The sequence below is a fragment of the Anolis sagrei genome, chromosome 2 (assembly GCF_037176765.1).
Source record: "Anolis sagrei isolate rAnoSag1 chromosome 2, rAnoSag1.mat, whole genome shotgun sequence".
Classification (NCBI taxonomy): Eukaryota; Metazoa; Chordata; class Lepidosauria; order Squamata; family Dactyloidae; genus Anolis; species Anolis sagrei.
Genome location: NC_090022.1, coordinates 145,811,259 through 145,825,640, shown reverse-complemented (window position 1 = coordinate 145,825,640; position 14,382 = coordinate 145,811,259). Strand labels below are relative to the sequence as shown.

At 45.6% G+C, this 14,382-nt stretch overlaps 1 protein-coding gene across 1 annotated transcript; it reads right to left on the bottom strand.

The window, feature by feature from the left end:
• Positions 1-203: 203 nt before the first annotated feature.
• Positions 204-9,281, bottom strand: LOC132768225 (tubulin alpha-1B chain). Its single transcript, XM_060763919.2, has 4 exons — positions 9,153-9,281; positions 3,921-4,143; positions 3,673-3,821; positions 204-1,390 (listed from the first exon to the last, which is right to left on the bottom strand). Exons 1-4 carry the CDS (start codon positions 9,153-9,155, stop codon positions 410-412), a joined length of 1,356 nt encoding a protein of 451 aa, XP_060619902.1. The 5' UTR covers positions 9,156-9,281; the 3' UTR covers positions 204-409.
• Positions 9,282-14,382: the final 5,101 nt, after the last annotated feature.

Sequence of the window (14,382 nt, the reverse complement as noted above, 5' to 3'; positions counted from 1 at the left end):
AGCTGACAAGTTGCAATACTTGGTATCAGTTCCAAAGAAACAAGCAGCATGAAAACTCATGCTGTTAACTCAAAAGGTCACAGACCCCCCCACCCCCCCCCCCCACCCCAGGAGTCACTGACATCTGAAAGATTTGAACTGGGGAAGACCAGCATTTCTCTGAAGCCTTCCAACTGAACCAAACTGCATTACATCAAGACCACTATGATTGAAAAGTCTTTTATTTCACAGACATGATAGCTTTACAAAGACATGGAAAATTGACATGATCACATAGTGGAATGGCAAGACATCCTACTGCTGCACTCCTTCATAGTTACACTGCCCCAGTTAACAAGCAAGCTACGTGTGTTAAGCTGAAAAGAACATGAAGATGTGGCATGCAGCTAAGAGATGTAAGGGAGCAGATCTAATATTCCTCTCCTTCCTCTTCCCCCTCTCCTTCAATGGAATCCACACCCACTTCTTCATAATCCTTCTCCAGGGCAGCCATGTCCTCCCGGGCCTCGGAGAACTCTCCTTCCTCCATCCCCTCCCCGACGTACCAGTGGACAAAGGCACGCTTGGCATACATCAGGTCAAACTTGTGGTCCAGGCGAGCCCAGGCCTCCGCAATGGCGGTGGTGTTGCTCAGCATGCAGACAGCACGCTGCACTTTGGCCAGGTCACCTCCAGGGACCACTGTAGGGGGCTGGTAGTTGATGCCCACCTTGAAACCAGTGGGGCACCAGTCCACAAACTGGATGCTACGCTTGGTCTTGATGGTGGCAATAGCAGCATTGACATCTTTGGGAACCACATCCCCACGGTACAAGAGGCAGCAGGCCATGTATTTACCGTGACGAGGGTCACATTTCACCATCTGGTTGGCCGGTTCAAAGCAAGCATTGGTGATCTCAGCTACAGAAAGCTGTTCATGGTAAGCTTTCTCAGCAGAGATGACCGGGGCATAGGTGGCCAAGGGGAAGTGGATACGAGGATAGGGCACCAAGTTGGTCTGGAATTCGGTCAGATCTACATTCAGGGCACCATCAAATCGTAGGGAGGCTGTGATGGAGGACACAATCTGGCTGATCAGGCGGTTAAGGTTGGTGTAAGTGGGGCGCTCAATGTCAAGGTTTCTGCGGCAGATGTCGTAGATGGCCTCATTGTCTACCATGAAGGCGCAGTCGGAGTGTTCCAGGGTGGTGTGGGTGGTCAGAATGGAGTTGTAGGGCTCAACTACGGCTGTGGAGACTTGAGGGGCTGGGTAGATTGAGAACTCCAGCTTGGACTTCTTTCCATAGTCAACAGACAGGCGCTCCATCAACAAGGAGGTAAAACCAGAGCCCGTGCCACCACCAAAGCTGTGGAAGACCAGAAAGCCCTGGAGACCTGTGCATTGGTCAGCCTGTGTGAGAGAAAGACAGATATACAGGGGTTTTTAAAAAGAGATATTCTGAAGATGATGGCAAGGGCTGCTAGGATTTGCAGTCTCAATCACATTCAGCAGGCTATGATTTCTCTCCTTAGGTTACAAGCGTGGTGTACTCAGTAAATGATGATGGTCCACAGACATATCCATTACTTTGTTGTGGGTTTATAAAAAGGCATAAAGTAATCCAGTAGCACTTGTGAAACTAACTTAATGTCTAACATAAACTTTTGTGAATTAAGTCAACCTCAACAGTATTGAGTCTATAACCAGGAACTGGAATTCGCTAGTTCAGATGTTTCCCTTGTGACTCTGTTGATACAGAGGAAAGGCAATGGTTCTTCATAGTAAGATGGATACAAAAAACTTGTGTCTGGGGACTGCAGGCAGCAAGGAGAAAAATGGCAGTAATCTTTTGTCACCTGACAATTACTGAATTGTGCTCTGAATGCTTTCCCACCACCTTTAACTATTTCCACATGCCCTGCGTCGCTTGCCAAGTTTAAAGTAGGTTAGGCCTACAGGGGATGGGGCCTTTTTAGGGCTACTGGCTCTAAACAATGCCAAGTCCTTCATAATGGACAAGTTGTGAAAATAAAGCTGAAAGGTTTAGGCAGGTATGAGAACAGGGATGTTCTTTCTATGACCCTCAGCCACACTAAGATTTGTGCCAGAAGTATTCTGGCAAAAAGCAAAGGATAAAATAGGTCTAGGCCCAGTTCTTATGTAAACAGCAAGCTACTAAAGCAACATTCCCTCTAATGCTGTACATGTCAACCTTATGTCAACTGCTTGTTAGTCAAAACAGGACCACCTACATAGGAAACAGCTCCATATCCTCCTATTGCCTGGCAGCTGTAAAGCCCTAGAATGGAGCCTTACTGTTGTTGCTTATTACAAGAGAGGGAATCAGACCCTGGAGAAGTAGCTCAGTCAAGAGTGAAAATAAGTGTGCACTCTCCAGTGAAGCACACCAACTGTTTCTTTCTCCTAGAAGCTCAGAGAAGTCATTAGAATTTCATTATCTGAATCACATCCTCCTCCTCCCCCTTGATAAGAAAGAGCAGCAATATCCCCCTATCTCCCCACCCTGATTGACAGTTGCCAAGTAGTGGGAGGATTTTAGATAGAGCACAAGAGGAAAGTAATCTTTTGTCTCATCCAAACTGAGGATGTGTGTGTGTAAGTCAAATAGACTGTCAATCAGGAAATTCCAAAGCTCCTCCAAAATAGAAAGATATTGACAGCAAATGTTCTCCCTCCCATACTTTCTTTTCCATTCTGACCATAGGTCACACTGTAGACTTTCTCGATTTGGGATTTGTGTATGTGTGTAAGTTAGAAAGTAATCTCTAGTGGATAGAAACTTGAAGAGAATATACTGATAGTGAAGGAGGCTAGGCAGAGGAAAGGTCATGAAAAATGAAAGCTACAGCACAGAGGAAGAGATCAAGGAACATGCATCAACATAAAGAAATAAGGGAGTTGCATTGTGTGCAAAGACGTAGGAGCTAGAAATAGAGTGACAAAGAAACAGGCAAATGAGAAACAGCGAAGGTACTGTATGAACAGTGCATATCTCAAACATGCAACTCTTGTAAATTTTCTGCTCTCTCATTCAGTACTCCATCACATATCACCCTCCCATGAAGTCTTCCTACAAATTAGCCTAAGGCCCAATTTTGATTTGTATACCACAGACTGACTGAAATGTTTATGCACTGTGTTGGTTGTAATGCTGTGTTCAGACTTTGTAAAAGCACTTCATGCCAATCTTATACTTTCAAATACAACTAATGAAAAGCGCCTCCAATACTATGCTAAGCCAACAGCCAATCATTCCTCCATGTAGCTAACTTGAAGTAGGTTTTTTAATGTGATTTTTAATGTGATTAAGCAGCCGTAACCTGGTAGTCCAAGTTTAAGACAAACCCATTATTAAAAAGGAGAGCACCTAAAACACGTATCAAATACGTTACATGAGAACTATTTCCAGTTACATGAGAACTATTTCCAGCATTTGGCCAGTCTGCTCATTTTTAACTTCCCTTTTGTCTATGGCCTGATTTCAGGGCATGCACACACACAAGCTTTTCTATTTGCATGCCTTCAACCCCAGAAATAATCTTTTTCAGAACCCCTGCACAAGACTGCTCTCATTTTAAAAAAACAAACTCACTATTCTGGTGTGCCCTTAGCTACATTCTGTAGTAAGTCACCCACCAATCCCGATTCAAGCCTATTCACAAGTTAATTACCAGTTTCCTGATTCTGTCAAGGACCAAGTCAATAATCTCCTTGCCAATAGTGTAGTGGCCCCTGGCGTAATTGTTGGCTGCATCTTCCTTGCCAGTAATGAGCTGCTCAGGGTGGAAGAGCTGACGGTAGGTTCCTGTACGCACTTCATCTGTGGGAAAATTACAAGAATTATGGCATCTTTCTGTGTATATATGTGTATATATGCATAGAGAAACTAAAATATGCTTGAAGTGGCTTCTTTGCTCACCAATCACAGTTGGTTCCAAGTCTACAAAGACAGCCCTGGGGACATGTTTGCCAGCTCCTGTCTCACTGAAGAAAGTGTTGAAGGAGTCGTCTCCTCCCCCAATGGTCTTGTCACTGGGCATCTGCCCATCAGGCTGGATGCCATGTTCCAGGCAGTAGAGCTCCCAGCAGGCATTGCCAATCTGGACTCCGGCTTGGCCAACGTGGATGGAGATGCACTCACGCTGTATGAAAAGGGAAGAACAGTTGAAAAGTTTTGTCTTATTGAAGTCAAACAGCACATGTCTGCAAATCTATTAACATGTATGAGAGAAGAACCTTCGAGTGTATGGAGAACCATAGAGACCTTTACTAGCTGTTTTTACATAGTCCCAATTTTCTTATTTATTTCAGTTGCAAAAACTCCATGTCTAGATTGAAGATTTCTAAAAGACAGGATGAATTAACAAAAGAAAACTCCACCAATGCCTGTCTGCCATATACAGATTCAGATAAGGAATGCCTCTGAATATAATCTGAGGAAGCAGACTTAAGTTATGCTACTAACTTCTTTCTTTCAGTTAGTCTCTAAGGTACACGATCCTTTTGCATACTGATATTCCAGTCTAATGTATGTTCTGATGCATCAGGGCTCTCATACTTCCACGCACTATTATGTATATGTATGTATTATGTATATAGGCTGGTTAGGTTTTCACTGAGGCCAGTTACTCTGCCTATAGTCTTTCTATTGTATAGGAACTCTTATGCCACTTTCCTCCTATTGGTAGAACTTGGATTTCTGCCCTGCTAGACCTATGTAAACTACAGGAAAACTTGCAAGTACTCCAGAGACAGCAGGGCAAGAAGAACTGAAACTTAGTATCATAACCCACTTGAACGCTGTCACTCAAAGTTACTAGTGACAGAAAATGATGGCAACAACGAACAGATTTAGTGTTACTAGGCAGGTGTGCTCCCTAGTTCTTAGTAGCTGTAACTATTTTTCTTTAAAAGCATACTCAAGCCATGGTTACAAATACATATTTTACTATTTTTATTTTTGAGATATTTTGTTATAGTAACAACATTTGACCCCTCCAAAGCAGATGTACTTATTTCATTTTACTGATGTTACCAAAATATTATACTACATGTCGTCTTAAAATGTGAAGGTGCATATTTTCAGAACATTTTTAAAATTAGGGTTTTTTTCCTTTATTGCTCTACTATAACAGGATTGTAGTAGTAGTTGTAGAACATGGAGTGGTTAGTGCTAGCCTTGTGCTTAACAATGGAATACAAATGGTCATCCAAATGGGGCACCTGTTCAGTCCTAGGTCTAAAATTACTGAGCCTTGTGTGCAGCTGCCCCACTCAGTCCATGGTAAGTGGCATAAGAGCTTGTGAGGCAAATACTTTTATTTTTAAAATGGCAGGTCCAAAAATCCCCAGACCATATGGCTACTTCAGGAAAATCAGAAGAGTATCAGTCAACAAAGCATTTGTGACTTTATCTGGCATTCTGGAATGCAATGAGCACTCAAGAAACCAAACTAAGACTGTTAGTCAGCTTGCAAGAGGTTTTTCTCCCCTCAAATGAGAAACTCTTTTATCAACGGAAGTGGGGTAAATCTTTTGGTACTTTATAGTAGAAAAATTCTCCCTATTCTCCTCTTTATAAAGAACTACCTCAGAACACCTTTGGAGCTAGGAGTGTTCTGTAATTGATACTATTGTTCAATGATCCCTTTTATGTTAAAATGTCACTGAATCCCTCCGATTTTTAGGAAGCAGAACATAAAAACAAGTATGACAAAAAGGTTGTGTTCCAGTTTAGTTTGTAAACGGGTTTGTGGTATTTTGCTGGCTGGAAGAGAGCGCTCCTAATACTCACTTTTACTGGCAAAAACAATGAAGTCCCAGAATTATGGAAGAGGCACTCACAGAGAGGAATGCTGTGGTCTATAAAAACACCATGAATAAGCTGCTCAGTACAAAGCAGTGAGTGTATTTTTCCTGCAGGCACCACCCTGAATGGCCTGTGAGCAGTCACACCACTTCCAAAACCATCCGCTGACGCAGTAGGAAAGTGGATGCAGCAGCAAGCCAACCACCCACGTCTGCAAAGAATAAAAAGCAGGACCCTCAACAAAATGGCAGTTCCTGCAAAGCATGGGGATTTCTTTTGAGGGACATCTGCTTGCAGCCTGTTTCCAGGATTATCTCAAGGCCAGTTTCAGATTCCTCTCGTATGTCTTTCTTTCTTCCATCCCCGGACTTGGTTCATTACCACAGACCTAATGGCACCTGCTTCAAACATTCCTTTTGGCCCTTCCCAGAAACAGATGGCCCTGGGAGGCCATGCCATTCTGAGAAGCTTTCGGACATGACATCTAAGGCTGCCATCAACACTGACGCTTTAATGCAGTTTCAAACTAGTTTTAAAGAAAGTGATTTTGCTATGCAAATGATTACACAGGAAATCCTGGGACCAGTTTGAGGCCCAGATGGCAATTATATTTAAATCACACGGATGCATGTTTAGAACGTTCTTTTTCATGCTTTCTTAGGGGTTTGTTGTCAGGCTCCTGCAGGTTGAAGCTTGCTTTTAACTGCATTAAAGGGTCAGTGCAGATGGGGCCTAAGTCATGCCACACAAGGAGTTGCAGAGAATGCTCTATGCACCCCACACATAGCAGCTATAAGGCTCCTTCTAGGGAAAGTGAGCCAACCCTTCCCTTCAGCCTTACACTCTCGCCAGCTTCTTTTCAACTGGGTCAGGTTTGGAAGAATTTCATAGCTGTGCTTGAGGGCACTTTTGTTCAACTCAATGGATGCTCCCAGAAAGGAGGGAGATAACTCCATCTCAGTCAGTTACTTAAAAGACTTTCACAGGCTTTCTTTCCATTTGCATGGACTACCCAAAGCAACTTATGTAATCAGTGTTTTGCTTTGCATACAGCCTCCCAGGATGATCAGAAACAAGACTTCTAATACAGGTTGTGTGCCCATTATCCAAAATGCTTGGGACGAGAAGTGCTCTGGGTTTCAACTTTTTTCAGATTTTTAAAATATTTGCATATAATAAATGCCATATAAATGAGATTTTGAAGATGGGCTAAAAACAAAATCCATTTATGCTTCCAATACACCATATACACATAGCCCAAAGGCAATATTTGTAATGCATCTTGTGCATGGAACAAATGTTTGTGTAAACTGGACCAACAGAAAGCAAAGGGGTCACTCACTATCTCAGGGATGATTTCAGAGCATTTCCGGATGAGGGATACTCAACCTGTACATCAAAGATGGGCTCTAGCCACCCCTAGGCTGTGGCATGGCTTGCCAGAAGAGATTCAATAGATAAACAGATTTAAAGCACAGTTCAAGATGTATCAGTTTTAAACTGTGGATTTTAACGTTACATGTTGAGGTATGCATGGTTTTAATCATAGCTACCTGTCTTTTAATAGACGTGGCTTAATGATCTTACATTTGACCTATGGGTCCATTTTCACAGTAGAACGGACATGGGCAAACTTGGGTCCTCCAGTCGTTTTGGACTTCAACTCCCACAATTCCTAACCATGGCTGCCGTGGCTCAATAGTATGGGATCCTGGGAGTTGTAGTTTTACAAGGTTCTCTGCCACACAGCATTGGTGCCTCACCAAACTACAACTTCCAGGATCCCATAGCAGTTGAAGTGGTGCCCAACTGTATTAATTGTATAGTAAATGCACTCCATTTGTTTGAACCACACAGGGCCTTCCTCAAGGAAAGGCGAGTAACAAACTAAGTGCAGTACTGTTAGTATATTACCGTATTATCCCTTCCCAAGGCATGGCTGACCAGAGTGCCTGGCTACACATTATCCAGGTATTTGGACTACAAAGGAAGCGAGTATAGATTCGACTTCATTTGCGTATTGGATTGGAGGGGATGGGGAAATGGCGCTCTCAGGGGTGCCTGAATCATCCTTCCTTAGAAATATGGCGGAACATCCGCAGCATTCCCAGCGCCACGCCGCTGAATCAACTGCATAGAAAGCCTTTGCGCATGCGCACACGCAAAGTCGCCGCCCCTCTCCACGCGGCGGAGGCAGTCAAACGCGCGCGCCGCCCACCTCTGCGCGGGAAATGTAACGGCCGGCGAGGGGGCGGGGCAAAAGATCCGCCACGCGCCTATATATATTTATGTTCTCCCCCTTCCCCACATTCTTTCATCCAAGTGTGGGTTGTAACATTGTAGAAAACCGGGCCTACTTTCCCATTCATTCGCTTGGTGACCTTGCCCAGGCCTACCACAAAGCGTCGTTGTGAGAAACAAGCAGAAGGAAGACTGGGGCTGCCATTAAATGCACACCGCACCTAGGGCTGCAGCTACAGTGTCGACTTAACGCAGTTCGACCCCGCTTGAGATGCCCTGCCTCAATGCAATGGGGTGGTGGGTGTTGCAGCTTGGTTTCCTTTGGCAGAGCAGGCAAAAGACGCTGATCAACTACCATGATTCCACAGCATTGAACCAAGGCAGTTAAAGTGGTGTCAAACTGCATTAATTCGACTGTGCAGACACGTCCTAGGTGTCTTCCCAAAGTATAGCTCGCCCCCAACCGCGCGCAGCTTTTAGCCACTTTCCAGAAGCTTCTCTACTCCCCTCCCCCTTCCTAGCAATGTCAGAGCATCCGCACTGTTGAATAAATGCAGTTTGGTTACACTTTAATGGACGTGCATGGCTCAAGGCTACAGAATCCTGGGATTAGTTCGGCGAGGCAGAGGCGGCTAAAGAGCTCAACCAGCAGGACTCCAGGGCAGTGAGCCAGGGCAGAGCAAAGTGGCGCGAAACCGCGCTAATCCTACAGTGTAGACACAGCCTCGTCCAATCCCCTCCCCTCGAGACCCTTCCGCAACAGTGCGAGCTTCCCCTTGAGACCAAACGACCTTTCTAAAAGCCCAGAACCCTTTCCTCTCCAATCCCACCCCTTATTTCCTTCCTCTAGCCATTTGCAAGAACACCAAAGCACCCCCAAATGCCTCTATACTGGGTTGCAAGGCTCCAAACCAGCCTTCTTCCCATCTACCAGCTTCCTCCTTTCCCTAACCCTCCACTGCATATGCCACTCATTCATCCTCCCCAGTCCTTCCTCTCCATCCACTCCCAATTCATGTCCTCCTTCCAGGATCTGCCTTTTGCTTCCTCCACCATGCAATTTCTCCTCCTGTGCTCTCTTTCTCTGTCTTTCTCACTCACCATGATGCTGACGAGGAAGAATTGCAGGAGAAGGAAAGGAAGGGGTAAAAAATAAAACCTCTGGTGTTACTTCTCCCGACAAGCTAAGAGTCGATGTAAGTAACAGAATGGGGAAGGCAGGGGCCGCCCGCCCGCTTTTATATCACATCTCCCTCTCCTGGGCGGGGTCGGGGGCGGGCCTTGCCTGCATTTAGGAGGGTGGAGGGATTGCCGGGATCCCATTGGGCAGGAGCGCACGTCCATCTGTGAGATCATAATCAGGGATTGGCCCAGGCCCATGGCCCCCTTTTCCCTGGGAGAAACAGGAGGGGTTTTGTATCTGGGAGGGAAGGAGGATGCCTGAATGGAACCAAGGCTTCCTTTTTCACGTCCTCATGGGCTAAAAAGACTCTTATGAAGCTGCTTCGTTTCCATAATAATAATAATAATAATAATAATAATAATAATAATAATAATAATAATGAGAGAAAGGCATTCAATCTTCTAGGGCAGATCAAAAAGCAGTTACCTCTTTCTTTTCCTGAAGTGCCCTTGAAGTGGCCACTCCAAAAGGGAAATCAGAAAATGCACACATATATACACTGTGAGAGCCATTCAGCAGTGGAACTCTCTGCCCCGGAGTGTGGTGGAGGCTTTTAAACAGAGACTGGGTGGCCATCTGTCGGGGGTGCTTTGAATGCGATTTTCCTGCTTCTTGGCCAGGGGTTGGACTGGATGGCCCATGAGGTCTCTTCCAACTCTATGATTCTACGATTCTACAAACACACATATACATATTGAAGAGATGAAGCCAGTCGTCATCTCTGCAATCTGCAAGACAGCACACCAAGGTCTCATATCCTATTGTTCCCTCTCCTTTGGATACATTGTTATGTCCCCTAGTCCTTCTGCTTCCAACACAGGATCTTAAGTATCATTGTGCTGATACAAAAAATCTTGGTTTGCCCATTTTTTATTTATTGACGTCAAAAGTACAAAAATTATGTTGATATTATGAGTATTGGGGTGCATGTATTCAAAGCACCTTTTTTAGTCTAAAACCTTGTTAGGAACAGAAACACAAGACTGTTCGTTGCACTTTGCTTTTGGCATATTTTCCTAACTCCTTTCTAATGATAGCTTGATGTTTTGGTGCAAGTTGGATGGGAGAGAAACCAGTTCGTTGCTGCATTTGTTTAAAAGAGGGTTTATTATACAGTGTGTGTGTATGTGTGTGTGTGGGGGGGGGGGGGACCTACAAAACTACAAGAAATGAGATTCCACCTGAACATTAGGAAGAACTTCCTGGCTGTGAGAGCTGTTCAGCAGTGGAACTCTCTGCCCCGGAATGTGGTGGAGGCTCCTTTTTTGGAAGCTTTTAAACAGAGGCTGGATGGCCATCTGTCGGGTGTGCTTTGAATCCAGTTTGAACTGCATTACATGGCAATGTAGACCCAACCTCAGAGTCCTGGTGGAATTGGGTGGGTGGTTGAGGAAGACAACTGGCCGACAGCTGCTGCTTCTCCATCTCTCATCATGTCCAAATACTTCAGATGCTTTGTGGCCCATCGCTCCCTTTGGGTGTGTTGCCCCTCCTCCAGGAATAGGAATCTGAGGAGAGATGCTTCGGGGAAGGAATCGGCGTACCGTTACATCAAAGGGGTCATTTTCTCCTTGGAATCTGCGGCATAAGGCAGGGTCAGGAAACCCCCAAATAGTCAGAAAGACTGCGTTTCTCCAACTAGGCGTCTGTGAGGTTTAAAAAACTCCACGAAAACTGCCTAGTCATGTGGCACAGCCTGCCAAACGCAAGAAAATGGAGCCAAGTGCAGAGGAGCAGCAAAGAGGAAGGCAGGAATGTCCCGGATGTCGTGCATAATGATGGCAGATGCTTGCAGAGCCCAGGCTGCGGCTCCATCTTGCAGAGAAAAAATGCGGCAAGGGCAGCGGGGATTCAGAGCCTGGCATGGAAGAAGAGGAGGGGGAGGAGGAAGAGGCAGTGGTGGGGAAGGAAAGAAAGGACGAAAGAAGCCTTTTCTCGACTGACTTTCATATCAATCAAGAGAAGTCACGTTCCTCCCCAGGACGCTTCTCTAGGGCGCCATTGTAGCCTTTTCCACAAGCCCCGCCCCCTCCACGCCACTCTCTCTTTCCATCCACACAGTAGCAATCGCATTCATGCACTTTGTCCTTCATCACACTAGAGCAGGCGTAGGCAAACTTGGGCCCTCCAGGGGTTTTGGACTTCAACTCCCACAATTCGAATTGTGGGAGTTGAAGTCCAAAACCCCTGGAGGGCCCAAGTTTGCCTATCCCTGCACTAGAGAATGAGTCCACTTGAAATCCGGTTCCTGCCTCCTGCAGCATTCTAGTGTTAGGGTTTAACAGCCTCCATAAACAGCAACCCCCAGAACATGTATTGTCGAAAGCTTTCATGGCCGGAATCACTGGGTTGTTGTAGGTTTTTTGGGTTGTATGGTCATGTTCTAGAAGCATTCTCTCCTGACGTTTCACCCCCATCTATGGCAGTCATCCTCAGAGGTTGTGAGGCCTTTTGGACACTAGGACAGTGAAGTTTATATATAAGAAAGAACTCTTGTCTGCTTGGCAGGAAGCAGCCAAGCTTTGAAGCTGCAAGGGCATTCAATGCTAATCAAGGTGACCAGTTGCAATATCCACACTTGCCTCAAGCAGCACCCTGGACATTCCACAGATAGATAAACCTCACTGTCCTAGTTTCCAACAGACCTCTCAACCTTGGAGGATACCTGCCAGAAATGTGGGCAAAATGTCAGGAGAGAATGCTTCTAGATTGTTGAAGGTTTTTTCGGGCTATATGGCCATGGTCTAGAGGCATTCTCTCCTGACGTTTCGCCTGCATCTATGGCAAGCATCCTCAGAGGAATGAGGTCTGTTGGAACTAGGAAAAAGGGTTTATATATCTGTGGAATGACCAGGGTGAGACAAAGGACTCTTTTCTGTTGGAGCTAGGTGTGAATGTTTCAACTGACCACCTTGATTAGCATATAATGGCCTGACAGTGCCTGGAGCAAACTTTTGTTGAGAGGTGATTAGATGTCCTTGTTTGTTTCCTCTCTGTTGTTGTGCTGTTGTAATTTTAGAGTTTTTTTTAATACTGTTAGCCAGATTATGTTCATTTTCATGGTTTCCTCCTTTCTGTTGAAATTGTCCACATGCTTGTGGATTTCAATGGTTTCTCTGTGTAATCTGACATGGTGGTTGTGAGAGTGGTCCAGCGTGATTCCGACCATGAAAGCCTTCGACAATACAATGCTTCTAGTGATGCCAAGCACCCCCCCCCAAAGTATTTATAGTTCACCAAGGGCCGGACAATGGACTTTTGCTACTACCCAACCCAGCTCCCCCTTCAGCTCCAGCTCCTGTTCCTAGAAGCGGCCCCGGGGAGGGGGCCAGATGGATCCCAGGTCTTGGTTGGGAGATGCAGTTCTCCAAAGGACATTGCCCCACTCACCACCAATTGCGGACTCTTTGCGGACCTTTCTGCCCTCACTGATTGACTTGATGCCCCATCATCATGGACTCTTTCTACGGACTCTGAACCAGGCCTCTTGGAGGGAATAATCCCCGCCTGTGTGTGCGCCCTTGCCAAGAAGATCATACCTCAATCTCCCAATGAGCCACTTTTATCAATTGTTGTTACTTGTAATAAACTTTGCTGGGATGGGATGGGATGGGAATCCCTTTTATGAAATCTATGGAATTTATGAGAATTTATGAAGAATGTACATGAAATGTATAATATGAAATCTATGAGCCCTTTTCCCTGCTTTTCCCCTCTGAACTTTACCCTACTAAGAAAGGCTGTGACCTGAGGCTGCAGCTGAGGAAATCCAATTTCCTCAAAAGACCCCATTCATATTGACAATTGCATGGACAGTGCTGCAAATCCCTAATCCTATCGTTCGGAGCAAGGCCAGAGGGAAAAGGAGATTTGCAGAGACTCAGGAAGAAAGGACTGATTAATTCACCCAGGTATTGTTGACCCTCCGGGTGGTCCGATATCGATCTAGCCTATTCAAATTCCCTGCCAGACTCATCAAGGACAGGAAAGCCTTTGTTTGTCAAACATCTGGAGACATTTTTCCTTTGTTTCGCTGAGCACATGGCATTCCTTTGTCTGCAGATTCCTTTCCCAGATTCCTTTGTGCTCCCTCATCCCGCCCCCATTTCTCCTGATTGGCTGTCGCCACCATGTGACAGAGGTCTCCCCATTGGACCCTACAGACCACTGGAGCTTCCTGATTGGTACAGAGGCGCCAGGGGCGGGAGGGCTGCTTCCCAGGTGTCCGCCCATCACCCAATCACAGCGGGGAACATCAGAGGAGCAGGGGCAGGAGGGTTGAACTCTGGGTTTTCAAAAATTGTATAAATATGCCTGCATCACTGTACCCCGGCATGCTTATGGAGGAAAGATCCCTGTAACGCATCCTTTTCAGCTGAATCGCAAATAAACGCCTCGATCCTGGTCTCCTTTCGCCTCTGGTGAGCTGATTGCTTTTAGATAACTTCTGCGCTCTTGGATTGGCTTCTGGAAAAATCTCACCAAGGTTTCCAGGACCCTCTTTGGTGCGGTCCTTGGGCTCTCCTTTCTGGGGGAGCCCCCCTAAAAGAGCTCGATATCACTAGAACATGGCCATACAGCCCGAAAAACCTACAACAACCCAACCCCCAGAATTCTGCAGGAGGCAAAAACCAGATTTAAAGTGGATTCATTCTCTAGTGTGATTGAACTTTCAGGGCTCAATGTTGTGAAATCCTGGGAGCTGTAGTTTTCACAAGCTCTGCTAGTGCCTCCCCAAACTACAGCTCACAGGATTCCATAACATTGAGCCCTAGCAGTTAAAAGTTGAGTCAAATTGTGTTAATTCTATAGTGTGGATCAGGCATGGGCAAACTTGGGCCCTCCAGTTGTTTTGGACCCCAACTCCCATAATTCGGCTTGCCCAAGGTCACCCAGCAGTTTCTATGGCTGAGTAGGGCCTGTCTCTAAAGCAGGAATAGGCAAACTTTGGTACTCCAGGCAGAGGCGACCCTAGGTAATTTTCAACGGTAAGCAAAGAGTATGTTGGTGCCCCCGCCCCCCTCCAACCAATCACTGATATATATTTTCTGTTCATCATGGGAGTTCTGTGTGCCATATTTGGTTCAATTCCATCATTGGTGGAGTTCAGAATGCTCTTTGATTTTAGGTGAACTATACTTCCCAGTA